Raw genomic sequence first — 22,229 nt, 5'->3', positions numbered from 1 at the left:
CAAAACTTGAATCAACATCTAACCTACATTACCTTAAAAGAGTTGCACAACAATAGAAGGCGATTTTGTAAAGGTCCAGTATTAGAAGAAAGTGATACTTTAACCAATATCCTGTTTTGCTCTATTAAACAATACAGGACGACAAAGACCACGTGGAGTTCTCTAACTGACCATAATTATTCAAAGAAGGCCAAAGAAATCAATGTCATCTACACCAGCATTTTTATTAGGTCACAAGGTCAAGAAATCATTTTGTCACAATTAAAAAATAAAATGTCTTCAATTCTTTAATTAGGCAATATTTAACATTTTATTATGAAATGTTTATGCATATAACAGAACTGCACTGAGAATTTGCACATTTCACTTTGCTTGACACATTCAATGAACAAGAGAACAGTGTTAACCACAACATTTCAATTTACAAAAAACATGGAGAAACACCCAACAATGCATATTTTTACACCTCTTGACACACACGGCCAATAGCATTATAGGGAGGTACATGTAGAAGAGCTAGGAAGTGGTTAGATTTTAAGATTTCCGGACTACTGTAGCTAATTTCTCGATTTTAACATTACATTAATGTGAGTTTTTTAATTCTGTATTTATTATATGGCTATACATATCCTTTTGCCCAATTTGTGACTGCATATGTCAGAGGAAATGCACATCATTTTAGAAATGCAATCAATATAGAAAAAGCAAAGGAATTTAACATGTACACTAGGCTGCTGTCCCTTCATATTACCGTTTACATACTCATTTTTGCCTCTCTCTGTCCTCAATTCTGTGACTTACTGAGCACTTGCTCAGATAGCAGGCATCTACAACTCCCACCAAAATCAATTTGAGTTTAAGATGCACAGCACGCTCCAGGACTGTGCTTTCAGCACCTATTACAACAGCCCATTAATAAAGATCAGCCTTTTGTTAGGCAAATCCTTTCTTATTTCAAACTTCTCAATCAAATTTGATATGGACATTCATAAAGTGATACAAAAGAATGCCTTATAATACACATTAATTGGAAAAAATGCACAAAAATGCAATTTTAATTGAGAAATCAGATACACAGAAGACAGGAAATTCAAAATGTAACATCACTGCAGCAATTCACACTTTCCTACTTATTGTTATGGTATACATTTAACAAGCAGTTACACATTGAGAAAACTTTACAAAATTGTATGCACCTGCTTTCCCAGGGTAATTTAAAGTAAAATTTCACTAGATTTTTCCCCCTCACTATTGTCTCCATCATGGTAATAGGTGGTCTGGTAGATTTTGTGCTTGAACTTGAAGCTTTTGATGATTATTTTGCAAGGCTGCATTTGAAATACACATTTAAATAAGAAAAGCAGGCATTGAAAATAATTCCACTTACATGCACAGTGCCTGTGACAGATGGCTATGCCTGTATATTTGATCTATAGTTTTGCATTGTACTTCTGAACATGTTTTAAAAAGGGCTTGTCTACACAGCAAGTTTAGTGTGCAGCAAGCCAGCATGTGAATCTACAGCTCATTAGCTTGCCATGCACTAACTCGTCATGTGGCCCCTGCTATGGCAGGGTAGAAGTTCCATAGCGTGCTTTGACATACATCATTCCAACAGTACGACAAAGTGCACTACAGCAGTTATGGAACTGTTAGTGCGCCATAGCGGGTCCACATGGCAAGATAGTGTGCTGTAGATTCACACGCTGGCTTGCAGCTCACTTAACTTGCTGTGAACACAAGCCCACAGAAATGTTTCTACTGAAAGCACTCAGCACAAGAGCAATGGCCCTCACTAATGCCTTTGGGTGCTACCATAACAAATGATTAAATAAAAAACTATAAGAAAACATTAAAGTTGACGTGATAAGCTCCAAGAGATTGGAAATTCAATTTTAACAACCTTAATTCTGCACATGGAGTGTATATATTAAATAGTCTGATTACATGTTTTCTACAGCCTTGTAAGGTGCCTCTTAAGATGCGCAATAAATGAATTAGGTATATCTCATGACTCGGGATGACAGACAAAAGTAGTACAAACAGCTATGTACATACATAGGAGTTTAGAAAAAGTTTGATATTTTACAGCATTATATTCTCTAGCTATTCCAGTGCCTGAGTGCAATCAGCAATTGTTTAAAGCTAAATGCAGACAAAACAGGTGCAATGCAGGTGAAAAGTAATAAAGCTTTCAGTGAAGAAGCCAACGCTTTACCTCCCTCTCACCCACCATCTTGTGAAAAATGTATGTATGGAATCTTGGGAGGCCTTTTGGACTCCACTAATAATGGATACCCAAATAGTAACAGCTAAAAAATGCCCCCTTCCCTCTACAGATGGGAATGGGGAATGTTCCCCTAGCTAACAGACTCAGATATAGCAATTTAGCCATATATTTTGACTGACAGACAGTCTCAACTATTCCCATACATCATATCCAGAAATGAAACAGACAACGAAAAAGATCTAGCTGATTCAACATGCAGCAGTAATACACACTGCTAATCAACACAGGTTCCCAATTAATGACTCGATTGAATTTAACGTCTTGACCTTGATTTTTAGAACTACCAACAGTTAGAAACTGGTTATTTTAAGAGCCCGCTTCTCCCTCCAGAGGAAGATCTACATTGTTGGCCGTGCCCTTCAGGAAAAATGGGACCAGAAAGAGTTGGGAAACAGAGCCTTATTGGTTAATGGCTGTAAACACTCTTAAAAGTGAATAACCAACCTTCAGAACAAAATATAGGACTCAAACCATTGCCAAAGTTTCCTTGGATAAAAGTTCAATGATAAAAATAATTCATCAATGCCACGCCAAGTCCTTATTGCATTAATCAGGTTCAGGTACCCATTACAAATTAATTTAATATTTATACTGACCTGATTCAGAGCAGGTACTTGAAACTGGCTCTCCCACATCTGAAGTGAGTGTCCTACCAACCAGGACATTTGTTATGATAGGGTGGGTCTCTCATTTTTGGGGGGGGGGGTGGGAGTAGGGGAAGTGATTTGTCCTGATGTGGAATGGGAACATTTTGTAATCTTGAAAATATTACAGGATGGGAAAAACGTTTCCCACTCAGCTCTATGCTAGTGAAATATAAGTTGTAGTAACAGGGAATTCTTCTGACTAGGCTGGAAGGGGAGAGAGTCACAGTTCGAGGCAACGGAAAAAAGATACAAAAGAAAAAATAGCTTTCAATGACCATGCCCACTTTTACTTCCCCCACTGAACCAGACTATTATTGGAGGCTCTGCATTAATTTATTTAAAGGACCAGTTTCACACCTCTGTAAATGCACAGATGAACTGTCAATGGCAATAGTTACATTAATTTATCATCAGCACTTCAATGAATGCACTCGCCTGCCAATCAAGGATAACGTTAGTCAAATGCAGAAAGAATAAGTTGCCTTACCGTACACACAGTATTTTCAGTAATAATTAGGGTGAAATCCGATGAAAACTCCAGATCTGGAATGGATGTTGTGTGACAGTCTATACGCTATCAAAAAAGTGAAACATCAATTTTGACATTAAATAGTTTAATCGGAATTAAAAAATACATCTCAGATGAACTTAACTACACCCCCCTTAAAAAAAAAAAAAAAAAAAAAAAAAAAGACAACTCATAGTACACTACTGATTCAACTCATCCATTGGAAAAGAGTAAACAATGCTGCGTATTAGAATTTTCAAAAAAACCATAGAACTTTTATAATATAATTAAGCAATATTTGTGCAATCCACAAAGATTTGTCTATAACAATCATCCCCAAACATTTAAGCTTAACAAAAAGAAAGACACTAAATAGAAGTTGGGATATGGAGCCTTTCACCATTGGTTGAAGTCTTGTTAAGGCTGGTAGTAATGTAGACTATACCCATTTGGATGTCTTGGCCAACAGTAGCCTAAGTTGAATGAGTTGCTGGTTTCAGTCTAGCTCTCCATGGACATTTGCCCATATCTCAAAGAACTTATTAAATGGCACCAATGTTGGCAGGTTCAGCAGAAAAGAATGGTTAACCATGGAGACTTCTACTCTCCAAACCTTGAAGAAAAAAAACAAACAGTCCTCCAGGTTACAGTTGAGGAATACTGACAAGGCCTAATGGGGAACCTGCGTTGTAGCTACCCGCTATGCTGTATGCATACTGTGAATTAAAAATTTGAAAATAGTAAGAAAACTCAGTACCATTATTAACAGAGCCTCGTTACATATTCAATCTTGTCATAGCTCGGAAAATACCTCACTATTTTTGCATCGTACGAATTCTTTTGTTTTGCTTACTTACAGCAAATTCAAAATTTGTGCAGCACGGCCAGCACATTTTAGCAAAGAACGAAGGATAACTGAACATTTTACTGAGTTTAAAAAGAGTACACTTCTAATGCCTATACTCTTCTATAGTTTAGCTGATCATGTAATACTCAAAACATTTCTCGATGCTGTACACCCTTTACACTTTTTCTGAACCCAATTCTAACAGGCAATACTCAAAATTAATGAATAGCTAATGTGAGGAAAGCGTACTATTTCCTTTAATAATCTTATGATGAATAGGAACATTTTTATAATTTCCTAGATATTTTAAATCCATTTATTATGTGGAACAGTTACTGATTAAAATTGTTTACCTGTAATGTCATTCTTGCTTCCCCCATTAATTTTACTACAGCTTGTGCAATGAACACTAAGAAACAAAGGAGCTCAAGATTTATGGATTTATTTTAAAAAGATATTGTTACTAAAAATTATGTAAAAAGAATAAATTTAAACTGTAAAAAAAAAAAAAAAAAAAAAAGAGTTTTTATATTATATTGGAGCTGTATGATGACAGGCCTATTTTATGAACGGATACCCTGGCCACCTTATACAGCTCAGACAATGATTGTCCCTAAAGGTATATATTAAAAAGAGCTTACTGCACTATTTGATAGAGTAAATACATATTTAACTTTAAGACTAGTGTGTTCAGTAATATGACAGAAATAGTGTTAGTGTTATATTATAGGTAGAGTAAGGAGCAACACCTACAGTTAAGACACTACCTGTTTTCAGTTATGACTTATCCTAAAAGACTGCTCAGGCTGAAGTTTTCCAGAACAGGTGTCTGATTTGTCCACGGTAAACATTGCTTCAGTGGTTTCAATAAAAAGCACCAGTACCTCCATCTTTTGGAGCAGGAAATTTGGTAGGGGGTGGCCTTTGTATCAAAGATGCGCCTTTTGTTAACCATGTAAAAATTCACCCAAATGTGCCAAAATTATAAGCCTAGGAATAAATCTCACATAGAGACTTGCTGGAGTTGGGCAGCTAAATTTTCCAAAGATTCTGTCTGCACTGAACATGCTGTATCCCCACAGATTTCTAGCACTGACCAAACTGCACCATCCTCACAGAGCAAGCTCCACTCTAGGTTGCAGGGGCAAAGCTGGTCTTTTTGACACAGCTCCTCACACGAGGTGCTGCCAGGCACATGAACTGAGAGTGAAGGAATAGCCTCTCCTGTGCTATCAATGCCCCCTTCCCTCCTCCCCTCAGCTGGTGGTGGGAAGGAGGAAGAGAAGGAGCAAACAACTGCATTGGAACGCAGAAGGGTGAGGACAGGAACAGGAGTTGGGGAGACATAAGCAAGACCAGAGAAGGTCTGAAAACAGTAAGAAGGGGAAGGTCAGGAACAGGAAGAAGGACAAGAGCAGGGTCTAAAACCACTAGAGAACACTCCCCTAGAAAACCTAAAATTGAACCCAATATTCCTCAAGCTTCAATATTCCTCTACTGTCTAACAAATAACTGTGAAACTCACTGGCAAAATGTGTCTCCATCCCCCTTTTGTGGCAGGTTCAGAAAAGAGAACAGCCTTCTATTGCTACCAGCTATTCCATTAGTTCAAGTGACAGATGACCCATCCTGCAGATCTAAAGATCCCAACCCTGCTAATGACCCATGTGGGGGTCGGAATGGTTCTGCAGGATGTAGTTATAAGAGGTTAGGAAGTTACATCCCAAAATACTACATTATAAGAACATTAGGTTGCAAAATCAAGAACTCTAAAGTTAGGAAATGCCAGAATTAAGGCAGGAAGAGAAAGGATGGGCTAATACTTACGGCAGTTCAGTGCTGCCATGGAGAATTGGATTCTATCCCTGCCTCTGGCACAGAGTTCCTGTGTGATATTGGGCAAATCACACTGTCAGGAATCAGGCACTGCAACAGAACCAGTCTCCAGGCAACCTAACAAGTGCAGTTGGCCTGTAGTAGGCTGCCTAACTGGGTATACTGCCTGAGTGGTTGGAAGAGTCAGCAGCCTAGTTCTCAAGCCCAAAAGCAGCAGCTGTGATAGCTCCTGCTTGTTCCCAGCCTTGCTCCTGCCTTGACTCACTACAGGTAATCTGGCTTTGAGCCTTCATGCTAGCATCTGGCCTCTGACTCCCGCTCTGGCCTTGGGCTCTAATTCCTGGCTACTGATTCCTGCTCTAATTACTAGGTATGACTGTCCACATCCCAGTCTCTGACACACATGAACCAAAATGTTCATAGGTGGCCACTGTGTTATCCAGACAGACACACCTGGACTTTGATTTGCAGAAGTGCTGAGCACTCAACTGCATCAGCAAGAACTCTGCTCTGGAGCTATGAAGAGTGCTATAAAATGCTAAGTACTCTGAAAAAAATCTAGCCCTAGGCTTCTCAATCTGGGTACCCAAAGTTAGCGGACACTAGACAATTTTGGCTTTAACTAATACCTGAGTTTCCCCATGTGTAAAATGGGAATAATACCACCATCTCCATCTCACAGGGATGTTGAAAAATTCAATAATATCTGTAAACGCCAAGCAATTAGGACGACAGCAGCAAAGAAAAGCCCAAGAGGAAATTAATAATTCTGTATTCAGTGCAGGGCCTGGAGCAGCAAATAAAGCATGGGAACACACAGAATAAGGAGAATGGAATTAAATATTTAATAGCTGTTTATTCAGTAAGAAAGATCTTTCCCTGGGCACTGAATGAGGCAGGTGGTCAAACAGCACGTGATCAAGTAATCAAAGACTGTCTCCTGGTGCAAATACAAACGGGGGGCAAATAAAGGCTACACTGGCTACTGGCATTTCCTAACTTTTGAGCGCTTAATTCTGAAACCTTAACGTTTTTACCTTTTTTTCCCCTGGATGTAATTATATACACACATCCCCAACATGATATTGGGACATATGGCTGTATAAAACTGGCTTAGGCAACATATTTCGGGCTGTTGTGGAGCTGCCCATAGCTCCATGTTAATTTTGAGTTGGCAGCATACCAGCACATTCTGAAGTCATTGCTAACTCATCCTGGACAGGTTATAACTCAGCAAGTATAACACTTGAATCAAGACAGACAGCCTGCTGGCCATATTTTAACCTCTGGCATAAAGTTTATAAATACAAGATACATTCGTCTCTTATCAAATACAAGGTTAAGCTAGGGGAGCCTTGGGCACTAGAAGTATTTGAACAGAAGTCCTTTACAGAAGTAACTACCCAGGGAAATTATAGAAGAAATTAATTGACATAGGTTTTAAGAGTTCAAATATTTGAAGGACAGACAGCAACAACTTTTAATGAAAACAGAGAACATGGACCTAGTTGGATTGTCTTGCCTCCTTACAATCTTAAAATTTCTTGCTGAAGTATAGCCTCTTTTCTCCAGGATGGAGGGGAAAAAAACAAGAAGGGGTGGATGGTGTTTCACCAAAGCTCTCCAGTTGCCCACAGACAAGCCTGTTTTATCTACACCCAACAGGAACCAAGACTTCTTTCCTGGCAACCTTTTCTCCTACTGAGGTGGCTTGAACTGTACGTGCAATTCAGCGCACACATTAAAATTTCAGACAAGTGAGTGTTCTAGAATTTAACCTCAGCCAGCAGACATACAATATTAAATGAATCAGTATGAAATAAGAATCACAATATCTGTTTACAATGAAAGCTATTTACTTTGTAATCACTCATCTCCTTTGCACGGTCACTATGAAAAGACAGCACAATCTGGTTCTCAGGAGAACTGACAGGAAAGTCAGAAATTTGTAGCAAGTTAAAGTTGCAAAATTATATAACCAGTTTATTTCCTCTGATTTGGGGGGCAGAAGAAAGACCTGGAGTAGGGAAAAGTGATTTAGAGGAAAAAAAGTTTAAGATTATTACTTTAATATATATAGATATATAGATATAGATATAGATATAGAGCCAGAAGTTCCTAAACAGACTTTAGAATCTGCACTTAGTATTTGATATTTAAAGTAAGCCATTTTAATGCTGTGAACACCTTGTTGCATTTGTTCCAGGATTTCTCTAGATTAAATATGCTTTATTAATCTTTTCCATATTGAAAGTAGTTATGTTTGAGAATTTATGAATGGAAATAAAAAACCTGAAGAATGCATTTTTTAGTGTGCTTTTATTTTATAGAGGTATTTGGTACAGTACCTTAACAACACTGGCTTCAGATATAAGTGTGCTTGGATCCACTACCTCCACAACAGCTTCTGGAATTACAGCCTTCTTCATGCAGGACATGTTGAAGCCATACACATCATCCCAGAAAGCTAGTCTATCTGCATGTTTATTCTTATCACCTATAGCCACCAGGCTAATGGTGCAGATGTCTGGATAGACTGTAACAAACAGAAAGGACTAGAGGTGAAAAAAGAATGAGAATTCAGATGCTCTTTTATGTTTTTTTAAATGAACAACAAATGAAAAAAGGAACTGATTTTAGTGCTTTCACAGGGATCCAACCAACAAACAGTTTCATAGGCTGAAGTCCTTTTAGCCACAGAATATGGATAGGCTAGACCAGTGGCTCTCAACCTTTCCTGACTACTGTGCCCCTTTCAGGAGTGTGATGTGTCTTGAGTAACCCTAAGTTACACCTCACTAGGAACTACTTGCTTACAAAATCAGACATAAAAAATACATAAGTGTCACAGCATACTATTGCTGAAAAATTGCTTATTTTCTCATTTTTACCATATAATAATAAAATTAATCAATTGGAATATAAATATTGTACTTACATTTCAGTGATTGTATATAGAGCAGTATAAACAAGTCATTGCCTGTATGAAGTTTTCCCCACACTACCCTGGCAACATACCTCAGGAGAAGATACCTCTATGGTTGAACCATGTTGTCAGGATATGGAGGGGAACATTCCATGGAGAATGCCCTGGGCCATAGGGCATTCTTTGGCTTTTATGCTGAAACTACCCTTAAGTGAGTATACCAAAGCCTGAAAATTTACCAGGCAGCTACTAGCCAAAGGCCTTTAGGAAAACTGAAGAAAACCTACTAGCAATGTCAAAGGGCAAATCCCTCATGAAATGTCCTCCGCCAGAAAGGGGAAGAATGACGTGATGCCTATTGCAGTGCTGTCTATCTTTTATATCAGCTTCTGGCTGATAGATGTTTGATGGCATTTTTAAGAAATCCCTTCTGACTGCCAGAAAGGAGGAGGAGTTCTCTCCCCCTTCTTCCTATCTTCAAGAAGTCTCCTCCCCACACACACTACATCTGGGTCTCTACCACTCCCCAACTTCCATTTGTGATTGCTCCTTTCCCATGAATAGGACCAGCACCTGTCTCTGCTTATTGCTTTCCCAAACAGCAGTGGGTGACTGACACTCTTGTTTAACAGTTCACCAGTTTCACTGTGGGAGGTCATGGACCAGCATTCACACCGCACTCCCTGCCAGCACCCGCCCCAAGCCGGAGAAGCCAATGATCCAACCAGTGGACTGAATTTGATGATGAATCCTGGTCACGTGCTACTTGAAGCACACTGCACATATGCTAAGAAGTGAAACTGGTCCTGTGGCAATTTCACTCAGTTGCTGACTGGAAAAGTTGTGAACAGCAGTAGCACTGGATACCGCAGTCTGCAGTCTCTGGAGAACAGCACTGCATCAGCCGGAAGGTTATCCTCACATTGGAATTAGAAGTTAAAATACCACCTTACCTTTTGCAGAATAGATGGCTAGGATTCTCCCCACAGGGAAGTTTCCTACTTGCCACTGGTGAGATGTTAAGCCTTTATTGGAGGATTTATCATTAATAAATACACACAACCGGACATTTTTTGTCTAAATATAAGTAGTAAACACATTGCAGGGCACTTTACCGTTTTAATGTTTTTATAGAGAAGTGCGGCAAAAGGTAATACAATTCAAACTAGGTTTCTCTTTTCTTTTCCAACATCTGGTTAATTGTAAAATTGATTTCATCTTCAATACTTGAAATTTTAAGCTTTATGAGAATGAGCATGATGGAATCAGTGAGATGTGGGGGATGTATAGGAAGACAAATATACAAAGAGATTATGTAATTTTTCTTTTTAATACACTGAAAAGAGGAAATAGTAGAATCATAGAATATCAGGATTGAAAGGAACCTCAGGAGGTCATCTAGTCCAACCCCCTGCCCAAAGCAGGACCAATCCCCAGACAGACTTTTGCCCCAGATCCCTAAATGGCCCCCTCAAGGATTGAACTCACAACCCTGGGTTGAGTAGGCCAATGCTCAAACCACTGAGCTATCCCTCCCCCCAAATAATTTGTCACCCCAGATGGGACTTGACCCTGCAATCCCTGGCTTAGAAAGCCAATGCCTTATCCATTAGGCCACTGAAGCGCAATAGTAAACTGAAAGGTACTTTTGTGTAACAAAAGCAGGTTTATTCCAAAGGAAGTCCTCCTTAGTTTAAAAAAAATAAATAAAAAGACATCTTTGCTAAAGAAGCCACTCTCTTTCATACAAAATATTCAGTAAGAAAGCATCATCTTTGACAGTTGGAAAAAGTTCTACATAAATAAGCAAGCACGTTGTAATATTCTTAACAGATACTATAGCTTTCTGGCTAGCTCTTTTAAATAGCCTTAATTAACAATATTTGTAAAATCTAATTATTAACTACTCTAACGCCCCACTGATTAGGAGACTATCATCCCCACTCTACAGATGAGGAAACTGAAGCAAAGCTATTGACTTTTTCCAAGAGAGAGCTCTGATTAACTCAACAGGAAAAAGGCAACATGATGAGAGCTAAAAGGGCAGCAGCCCAACATGTACTGTTTGCAACAAATCAGTTGCTTTCCACACACCTGACAGCTGTCACACAAAACCAGCATCTGGCTTGTGAGTGGTTTCCTGGAGCAAGTGACAAGGAGCTGCAGTTTCTCAAAGCTCCCCTATTGCTGGTCTGTGCCAGAGAGTCTTGCAAACTGCATTTTCTTAATTTTTGCCTCCCAGCATTCCAAGCCTCCTCCTGGATCACAAGGGACACCCCAATGAGAATGCAGACTATGTAATAACTAACGGATGAAGCAAGCAAAATGTCCTTAATGTTACTGCTGTTCCATGAATTGGCTAATAAGGTTTGCAGGAAGGGTTCCAAAACAATTAGGAATTTTGCTTCCAGGGCCAGCAGAGGAAGGGAATATTGTGATGGTACTCTCAAAATTGTGTGTGTGTGTTGGTCAGATCCTGCAGCTCTTAGCAATAGTGTGGTACAGTATATAAGGACATGCTAGCAAGCAGGTGGCACTAGGATTGTAGTGTGTGAGGGAGGAAATGGCAACCTGTAATAGGTATGTAATACAGTAACTCCTTGCTTAACATTGTAGTTATGTTCCTGAAAAATGCGACTAAGTGAAACGATGTTAAGCGAATCCAATTTCCCCACAAGAATTAGTGTAAATAGGGGGGGTTAGGTTCCAGGGAAATTTTTTTCACCAGACAAAAGATTTTTTTATATATTATATATATCACACACACACACACACACACACACACACACACACACACAGTATAAGTTTTAAACAAACAATTTAACACAGCGATGATGATTGTGAAGCTTAGTAGAGGTGGTCAAGTCAGAGGGTGGGATATTTCGCAGGGAATGCCTTACTGCTAAATGATGAACTAGCAATTGGCTGAGCCCTCAAGGGTTAACACATTGTTGTTAACGTAGCCTCACACTCTACAAGGCAGCACAAATGGAAGAAGGGGAGACAGCATGGCAGGCAGACAGACAGACAGCAGGGCCGGCTCTACCTTTTTTGCTGCCCCAAGCAGCAAAAAAAAGCGCCGTCCCCCCCCCCCGCCGAGCGCCGCGCACCACGCTGCCCCCCCACGAGCGCCGGGCCGCCGGAGCCCGCCCCCCGCGCCGAGCGCCGCCAGAACCCCCCCTTGAGCGCCGCGCCCCGCGCCGCCCGCCCGCCGAGCGCCACGCCGCCGGAGACCGCCCCCCCCCGCCGAGCGCTGCCGGAACCGCCCCGCGCCGCCCCCCGCCAAGCACCACAACGCCAGAGCCCGCCCCCCCCGCCGAGCGCCGCCGAAACCCCCCCCCAGCGCCGAGCCCCGCGCCGCCCCCCCGCCGAGTGCCGCCGGAACCCCCCCCAGCGCCGCGCCCGCGCCGCCCCCCCACTGAGCGCCGCGCCGCGCTCCCCCCGCCGCCCCTTACCAGGTGCCGCCCCAAGCATGTGCTTGGTTGCCTGGTGCCTGGAGCCGGCCCTGAGACAGAGACACACAACGTGTGAGAGAGAGAGATGTGCATTGCTCCTTTAAGTTGCTGACCCCACTCTAAGTACATTGCCTTTTTAAGTAGATCAGCAAGCTGAGACAGCAGCTGCTGCCAGGAAGCTCCCTCTGTCCTGAGCCCTGTCGTGTGTCCTCCCTGCTCTATGGAAGATGGGGTAAGCGGGGTGCAGGAGCAGGGGAACACCCTGACATTAGCCCCCCTCTTCCTTCCCCCCCCACACAGCAAGCAGGAGGCTCCCAGGAACAGCTCCAAAGCAGAGGGCAGGAGCAGCACATGGCAGTGCGGGGGAGGGACAGCTGAACTGCCAGCAATTGATAGCCTGCTGGGCGGCTGCCGCACAGGGAACTTAGGGGAACGGGGAGCTGATAGGAGGGCTGCCAGTCCACCCTGGTTCCAAGCCCCCACCAGCTAGCTGCAACGGACTGCTCTTCCTGCAAGCAGTGGACAAAGCAGGCAGCTGCCGAACAACGTTATAAGGGAGCATTGTGCAACTTTAAACGAGCATGTTCTCTAACTGATCAGCAACATAACAAAAAAACATTAACCGGGACGACTTTAAGTGAGGAGTTACTGTACTACCTTGATCGGGTCCATAGTTCTGAGCCATTGTGTCAACGGGAGATGATTTGCCTTGTATGTTAAGCCTGAAATAATACAGGTTTGCCATCCAATTGCTTTAAAATTACTTTCACTGTGTGCCAAACTTCTAAATCAGCTGCAAAACTTCTGATTGATTAGCCTAGAGTAAGCTCTAAACAGCAATTGGAGGGTAAACACTAAGTGCCCAAATGTAATCATCTTTAGTTTATCAACCAATCATGAATTAACAAGCCCTGTACATAGAGTTAAACAAGACAGTGTTCCACAGCCAGGACACATGGGCAAAGGACCATAACACATGCGCCACTGTTTGTAGAACTATTTGCCCTTTTATAATATTGCTCAGACCATAAAAGAGATTCTGCAGTTACTGGGGATTTCCCCACCGCAATGATTTTTAGAACAGGAACATCTCTGGAAAAACAGACAAGACTCAAGATTTTTTCCCCCCAAATAGCAGGAACAGGTACAGCTATGCTTAAGTTGTTTTTAATCTTATCCTGCAAATGGGATTTTAACAATTTTATGCAACAACGTAAGACTTAAATTCTTACATTTGGTAACAACATGACTTCACATACCCTTATAAAGGGACCTAAATGGATGTTTGACTTCCAAATTATCTGTAATAATTACAAATCCAATGGTGGCTATGGATTTATACCATGCTCATCACCACGGTATCTTAGTGCTTTACAAAATTAAGAGCTTTTACCAGAGATGTAAACGTTGATTCTGATACTTAGATCATCCAAACGACACAAGTTCCTATCAGTTAAAGTCTCTCCTTTCACCCCATTTATCCGATGATTTATAGGAAAGTAGGTCTGTAAATATTTAAAATAAGTGTCTTTAATCATATTGGTCAGTTTCACTCCCCATCCTCCTTGTTGTTTCTAAAAATTAAACCCTCCCCACTCCACCTTTGTCTGACCCACTCCTAACCTTTTCCCATCCAATCCTGACACGTGTCATTTAGTTTTCTCTGACTGAAGCTATAATTGAATACTTATTCCATCTCACAGGTGAAATTAACAAAATGCTGATTGGACAGAAGCACTCAGCAGCCAGCTCACAAATTCATAGCTTTGACATCTGTGTCCTTCTCGACTCACTGCCCAGAAATCATTTGTCACTGGTAACAGCTCACGTGGTGAACAGAGTAAGACGGGAAATCCTTTATCCCTTAGTAATGCCTCACAAATTTCAGGACATTAAAGGGTGAGACTATAAACCTCAGGGTATATAGAAATAATTCCAAGTGAACAATAATGTCATCTGGTCATGAACAAGCAAACATGACTCTTCCTCCCCCCCCCCCCCCAAAAATGGAGATTGTGTACCTAGCCCACTCACAATCGCTGTGTATTTCATTCAAATATATGGGGAAACATATGCCTGAACAAGAAAAAAAAGCTATGCATAATGAACAGATAGGCATTGTGTAACAAGAACTTTTCATTCCCAAATAAAGGTATTACACCTCTACCCCAATATAACGCGACCCGATATAACACAAATTCGGATATAACGCGGTAAAGCAGCGCTCCGGGGAGGCGGGGCTGCGCACTCCAGTGGATCAAAGCAAGTTCGATATAACGCGGTAAGATTTATACAGCGTTATATCGAGGTAGAGGTGTATGTTCTGTACACATTGAGACACCCTGGCATCCCAATATTCACCACTGTCATGTAATTAGGATATTTGTACAAAGTATGCCTTGTGAGGTATCATTCTAAAAGTCTTGATCTGCTAGACATTAATATCTCATTGGATTGTATGTGCTATTGTCGTATGTGAAGTCGTATGTGAAGTTATGAAGTTTGGCTATGTATGTGTTACTGAAACATGTTGCAAAGTTGAAAACCCCTACAAGCAGCCTTTCAGGTACAACAGTAAAAAGGCCAAACAATATTGGCTTATTGAGGAAATGCACACAAGCACAAGGATTACCCCAGGAACTGTGTATAATAGAAACCTCTCAGAGATAGCACTACACAATGGGAACTCTTTGACCCAGGTCACAGCAGAAGAGCTTTTCAGCAAGTGGGAGGAAGATATAAAAGGGAGAAAATGACATCATGATGGGACCTCACTCTCCCTACAACACCACACCTGGAAACTCCTGAGGAATAAAGATTGAACGGGGGGAAGTGATGGTCCCAGGCTAAAGGGATTTCTAGCCTATGTATGAAAACCTGGGAAACCCAAGCTGAAAAGCCAAGGCAGCTCGTGCCTTAAGAATCTGCCAGCCTGGTTATCACTCAGGGTGCGAATTTGCTAATCCATATCCTACCTATCTAATGTGTTAAGATCAGTTTACGGTTTTATTGGTTAGGTAATCTGCTTTGATCTGTTTGCTATCACTTATAATGGCTTAAAATCTATCTTTTGTAGTTAATAAACTTGTTTTGTTTTGTCTAAAACTAGTGTGTGGAAAGCATAACTTGGGGCAGAAAGCTGTGTATATTCCTCTCCACATTGAGGGAGGGAGCAAATTTCACGAGCTTACGCTGTACAGTTCTCTGTGCAGCGCAAGACAAGACAGTATAATTTTGGGTTTACGCTCCAGAGGGGTGTGCATGCCTTAGGAATTTAGCTGAGCCTTCCCATGCAGAGCTGATCTCACCATGTGTGTGTAGCTGCAGATGAGTGTGTCCCTACCTGTATGTGTGCTGGTGGGGACTTGAGGGCCTGTTACAGCAGAACAGTATAAATGGAACCCAGGCTGGTGGGTCAGGCAGGCTCAGTGGTACCCCAGTTCCACATGGCACCCCAAGGGGAACCAGTCACACACATCACCCCAGATATTTTGCCATCAATTACTAGTAAGCTTGTAAAGTAAGTTGGGGCAGCTAGTATCTAATTGATAAAGGATAAAACTGGAGATCTAGAATCCATTCCAGGCTCAGCCTGACTTACTGCAAAAACTATAGACAAGTCACAACCTCTTTCAAAGTCAGGAAATTTGACAAAACAGAGACCCTAATACTTATCCCCTTGTAAAGTGGTTAGAGATCCAAGAATAAAATGTGTTCCAAAGTTCAGGACCTTAATATTGTACCTCTAGCTGAAGGCTGGCCAGAAAAATTCATCCTACAACTGATTTATACTTTTAGCTGTCTGGGTTTGGAAGTGTCTTTAGTTCTACTGCTACTCACATGTACTGAAGAACTGACCTTTTTGTGCTATGGAGAGTAGGGATCTTTTGCTGCCTGAACCCCACCTGCTGGCTGATTTATGGGGTGACATTGGTCTGTCTCAGAGGCATCCTATTCACCTTCCATACCAGCTGGCAGAAGAGCAGTGATTATCAATGCCTAAAGGAAAAAGTATTCTATTTAAAAGCTAGCTAAACGAGCTGGACAGACAGAGGTTGAATAATATGGAATCACTTTGAGGAAAAAAGGATGAGAGAATTCCTAGGGCTGCTGCTGAACCAGCACGTTCTGTCCCTTGAGGAAAAAGTGGAAGGCTCAGATTTCTAACAATCCTTCCAGCAGTGCGGATGGAGAGCAACATACCATCTCCCTTTTTCAACATGGATAGTATGCTAGGTTAAATAGGAGGTCAAAGATTTCTTGGTGTTTGAAGATGTGCTTGGAGCAATCGGGGGAAAAAAGCATTGCTAAATGCCACTTTTATATTAAAGATTTTTGACATTCTGTAATGTACCTACATTACACATTTCAGGACAAGGACTACCTATTAATAGGTATCTGTAGCAAGCTTAACACAATTGGATCCCAATTCTGACTGGAGTTTCTGTGCACTATTGTAAATCAAAAAGCATTAAACTAGAGCAACACTACATATTATTATTATGTTTTTTCTTTAACCCAGGAATACTAATTTCTTGTTCGCATGTGTAATCTTCAGCTTTATAACTGAATTCCACACATATCCACAAGAGTGCTTTTTTTTTGCTGCTGCGCTTCTAATCGCATGATAGCACATTGCAATCAAAACAGTGCACTGCAGTGAGCGCTGTTACAAAGTCATTAATCCAATCATTAAGTCAGCGTAGTGAAACTGAATACAGGCATGGTTAGTACAACATGCAAAAACAGTGTGAACAGCTGCAATAGAAAAGGTCACTATGAAATCTAAGAGAGGTAGAAATCTTACATTAAGAAAATGTATACAAATGCATAGTCTAGACAACAGTATCACAGGAACAGTATGAAATATTTTAAAGACTTATTCATAGCACCCATTTTATTACTATTAAAACCACTTAAATTGGACAAATTAGTCTATCCAACCCACCTCTGTCTTTTTTGTTCTAGAAAAAGAGCACACCTTCCCTGGGATAAACATGTATGTGTAAAAAACCATGAAACATTGCCACATTTATAATTCTTGCCTTTTTCATAATGCTTCCTGTGCCTAGGAAAGTCTCTATATGTGCCAAGTATATTAACTACTTACCTTAAAACCCAATTTTCCCACCACCGTTTCTCTAATTTACTGCTATATTGCTTACGCCCAAAAATTAATGCCAACACTTTCAAACTTAATGCACAAAATTTGGTTTGCATCTCTTATTTGTTACCTTTGTGGCTCCTTTCTTTTCCCCTTCTAGGTCAGTTACCCTTATTTCCTGTCCAAGTGTCTTAGCATATGGAGTACAGTAACTCCTCACTTAGCATTGTAGTTATATTCCTGAAAAATGCGACTAAGCTAAACGATGTTATGCGAATCCAATTTCCTCATAAGAATTAATGTAAATGGGGGGGGGGGGGAGTTAAGTTCCAGGGAGATTTTTTTCACTAGACAAAAGACTATATCTATATAGATATAGATATAGATATACACACACACACAGAGTATAAGTTTTAAACAAACAGTTTAATACGGTACACAGCAATGATGATTGTAAAGCTTGGTTGAGGTGGTGAAGTCAGAGGGTGGAAGAGGGTGGGATATTTCCCAGGGAATGTCTTACTGCTAAATGATGAACTGGAAGAGCTGAGCCCTCAAGGGTCCATGCTGGATCCAAAACTGTCATTTCTTCTTCTGCCCCTTACCCAAAAATCCAAACCTTCCTCTCTGTCCAGACAACTAAGACTCTTGCCCATGCCCTGAGCATTGACTATCTTCCTTAATAATGGGTCACTGAGGCCAAAACTTAGCAAAATTGATTTAAAAAAAGATTGTGCATTTATATGAATAAAAAGAATATCCAGTGCTATAATAGTCAAGGCTAACAAATTTGGAAGAGATAAAACCTCATACTTCAGGGTTTAAGCCAATCTTTAACTACAAGGGAGTAGGAGGAGACCTAAAATGCAAGGTAGATTATCCCACATCTCTTTAATGCAATTTCTTACACTGTCCTCTGAAACACCTGATCCTTGTCACCGTCAGCCATAGGATATTGGACTAGACCGATCACAAGTCTGATCCATATGTTAATTCCTATGTCCTTACTACAACTTGTGGGTAGTGGGGAAGTTGAAGACTACATTATCCATCTCCATTTCATTCAAAAAATAGCCTTCAATAATTTCCATGCCCACTCCAACCACGTCAGTTCTCCTTTACTTGAACCCCTCCCTTCATTTCCCTTTGCCTTCTACATAAGATGTAGGCTTCTCTTCAAGGTCCCTCAATACAACATCCTGGACTACTTCTGAGACCAAGCCTCTTATCACATCTCTACACTTATGCTCCACCACCAACTATAATAGTCTTGATACACAATTAATCTCCTCCCCCGCCACCACTGTCATTTTCACACCATTCTCCCTGAATGCCCTCCCTATACCAGCTTGTCAAGCCACCCCTTCTTTCAAACACCTCCCTAAATACTCCCAGGTTCTGCATTGTCCACAAGTAAAGAAAAAGAACACCATTATCAACACTGTTGAATCTGTACTGATGAGGCAATGGACCAATTATCATTATTATAGGCAGCTCAGTTTTATATTGGACAGCTGTCCAAGATCACTAACACTAAAAACCTTTCTGACTCTGTATAATACATTGGTTCTTGCCTCTCAAAAAACTGTTACTTCATTGTCAAATAGGTGATGGATCAACACTAGTATATAAATAACCACAACTACCAATCTACAACTGCAGTACTAACAACATAATAACAGATTCATAGTTTATTTAATCTAAGATAATATACGGTATCACTCAAAGACAGACCCAGGGTTCTTGAAATACTGAAAGCCCATCTGGTAACTGACCTGTACTTTTCCCTGGCTAGGCACAATTTTAATTAAGCCACTTATCTGTGCATGTAACTAATTTGTGCATAAGTGACCACCTAGTGGCTCCATTTTCTATTAGAAAAGCAAAACTGGGAATATTAAAAATCCCCAAAATTAATTTTGGTAATAGAAAGGAGAATTGAAAGCAGTCAGAAAAATTAACTAGCATCCTGGGAATGAATGAATGAATGAATGAATATATACATAATTGCAGTGGGAGGAGGGGTGCAAAAGGTGGTGACAGGGCAGATTTACTAAAACTTCAATTAAGGAACTGAACTAGAAAGCCTTGGCCCTGGTCTACACTGCGGGGGAGGGGGGGCGGGACGGGGGACGGACAGAAATCGATCTAAGTTACACAACTTCAGCTAACATAGCTGAAGTCAACGTACTTAGATCGACTTACCGTGGTGTCTTCACCGTGGTGAGTCAACTGCTGCCGCTCCCCCGTCGACTCTGCTTGCGCCTCTCACGGCGCTGGAGTACAGGAGTCGATGGGAGAGTGCTCAGGGGTCGATTTATCGCGTCTAGACTAGACTAGACGCGATAAATCGATCCCCGCTGGATCGATCGCTACCTGCCGATCTGCGGGTAGTGAAGACATACCCTTAGTGTAGTTCCTAATTCAGTTTCTTACAGCTGGGGGCTACTTCAGAATAGCCCAGTGTGCGCATCCAAATAGAGCAGATGCAAAAATAAGATTGAGAGGGAAAAGTGTGTTTTTCTTAAATATGTTATTTTGAAGCATGGACCTGGGTAGATTTAAATGACTGCACCCCCAAATGGTTAAGTTCCTCCAGAAATAGACCAGCTTTAGTTCTCCATGTACATAGGGCATATAATCTAAGCAAAGTTAATATACTTTTCAAGCTTAAAACAGGTCTTGGGAAAGACTGCATATAGCACACTGAAGGATTTACATAGGTGAAAATGAAGTGGCATGCAGTTTCTGGTTGCAAATGTACCCTGTTATTTACAAACTTCCAAGGTTTTGTTTTAATGCAAAGTGTTCTTGAAAACACCATTAACTTTAAGGCCTGAATAATCCCATCTAATACTCTTCTATTACCTCTATGGTAAATGAATGCCTTGAAGCTTCCTCTAATGGAAACATTTTTCACTTCGACTGAGAACTCTCTCAGCCATGCATAGCATATTGTAAGCCTTTAGGTTCATTTGGTTTCCCCCCAGAGTTGGATTATTTATTAAAAAGAATTCTGAACCAACCTGAGCCTCCCTCTGCCAGGTACTTGTCCTTTGCGTAAATGACAGAATCCAGCATAGACTCAAAGAGAAGGAAATAGCCCTGTACGTGGAAAAAGAAAAAGAAAAAAAAAGATAGTTTAGAAAGAATTGTTTTCTACATCTACAAGTCAATGCAAATATTTGTTATTTTACCAGTACATCATCTCCTCCTACTGAGTCACTAGAGAACTTTAAGGCCCCAAAGGTTATATGATAAAGTTATTAGCAACTAAAGATAAAGGCTTAGAAGAGAAGAGCTATCTAGGTTCTTATATAGTCCCCATGACCAGAGTATGAGTGCCTTACAAAAAATTACTGTTTTTCCTCAATTTTGATTTTGAATAGTATTCCTACAGCAATGTTCTAGTTACATAGAGGAGCATCATGAGTTTCTCTAATGGCTAAAAGACCTGCTAAATTAGAAGTTATATACATTAACTATTCCATGCACACTAATTCTAAAATATACCTGTAACGTACAACTACAAAAGTGTTTCTAAATTAATGTATTTTGATTAAGTTTCAGGCAACACAGGTATACTTGTGTATTTACATTACTTTCTAAATAGGATTCCAAAAGAAATCTTGGAACTAGCCAATGGAACTAGACGGATTAGAAATCAGATCTGTTGAACTTCAGGAACGATGAATTGTATGTGTTGATTTGACTGTATAGTAATTCAAAATTAATACAAGACAGGAAAATTTCTTTCCACTTAAAACTGGAAGTCACAATAAAATGACTATCAAAGAGATAAACACCAAAAAGAAAACGTTTATGTTATTTAGCATCTGTAACTTAGTGATATTCTGTACTATCTTCCCCAGCACCCCAGAGATACCTGGATGTCCTATATTCCATGAATTTGTAACAGGATTCCATACCAACAGCATTGCATATGAGCACACACATTTATAGGAAATAATTTGGTTAGAGCCTTGAGTGATGGGTAAATTCTGTTTATTTCTTTTGATAAATGTTTAGGGTTTAGATTTGTAGAAGACTAATTGCTAAACTCTAATTGTTAGAAACAACATATTATGCACATTTTTTTAAAAAACATCAAGCCAATTGTTTTCTGTCATGCAATACCAATGCCAACAGAAAGATAGTATTAGAGGAATCAGATGATTTATATACAATAGCCTTTCAGTAGTCACAGCATGCTTTATAGTACATGCAAATAACCATTGTTCTACAAACTGGCCTAGCGCCCATCACGCCACAGTCCTTGTATTTTATGGCTTATAGAATGGCCCTTATCTTCACTACTATTATACATTTCCTCTACATTTGTTTTTATACTTCTGAAGCAACTGAGAAAAAAAAGTTAACTCCGATTTTGTATTTTCATTTGGAAGTCCTCATTCCCACTCTATTTAAAACAAAGTTTATCGATGCAACTGGACCTGTGCCAGTAATTGAACTTCCACGTGGAAAACCCAGATTTAGGACTTTCACCATAACCCAGAGCAGCAGTCATCAATTAAAAAATAAATGTGAAAAGATTAATCACTAGAAAAAGGAATATTTCGATTTTAGTAAGGTGAATACTTTTACATTTGTAACTA

General features: G+C 40.4%; 1 protein-coding gene across 1 annotated transcript in view; it reads right to left on the bottom strand.

Moving 5' to 3' along the window:
* PRMT3 (protein arginine methyltransferase 3) overlaps positions 1-22,229 on the bottom strand; it is a 110,729-nt gene that overhangs the window by 37,354 nt on the left and 51,146 nt on the right. Inside the window, exons 11-13 of the mRNA XM_065403650.1 lie at positions 20,640-20,718; positions 8,477-8,664; positions 3,425-3,511 (exon numbers count right to left, since the gene is read on the bottom strand). Coding sequence (XP_065259722.1) covers positions 3,425-3,511; positions 8,477-8,664; positions 20,640-20,718 — 354 coding nt within the window. The remainder of the gene's footprint in view (positions 1-3,424; positions 3,512-8,476; positions 8,665-20,639; positions 20,719-22,229) is intronic.

This window comes from Emys orbicularis, chromosome 4 (genome assembly GCF_028017835.1).
Source record: "Emys orbicularis isolate rEmyOrb1 chromosome 4, rEmyOrb1.hap1, whole genome shotgun sequence".
Lineage (NCBI taxonomy): Eukaryota > Metazoa > Chordata > Testudines > Emydidae > Emys > Emys orbicularis.
Note: the sequence above shows the minus strand (reverse complement) of the source record. Positions and strands in the feature narration are given on the sequence as shown.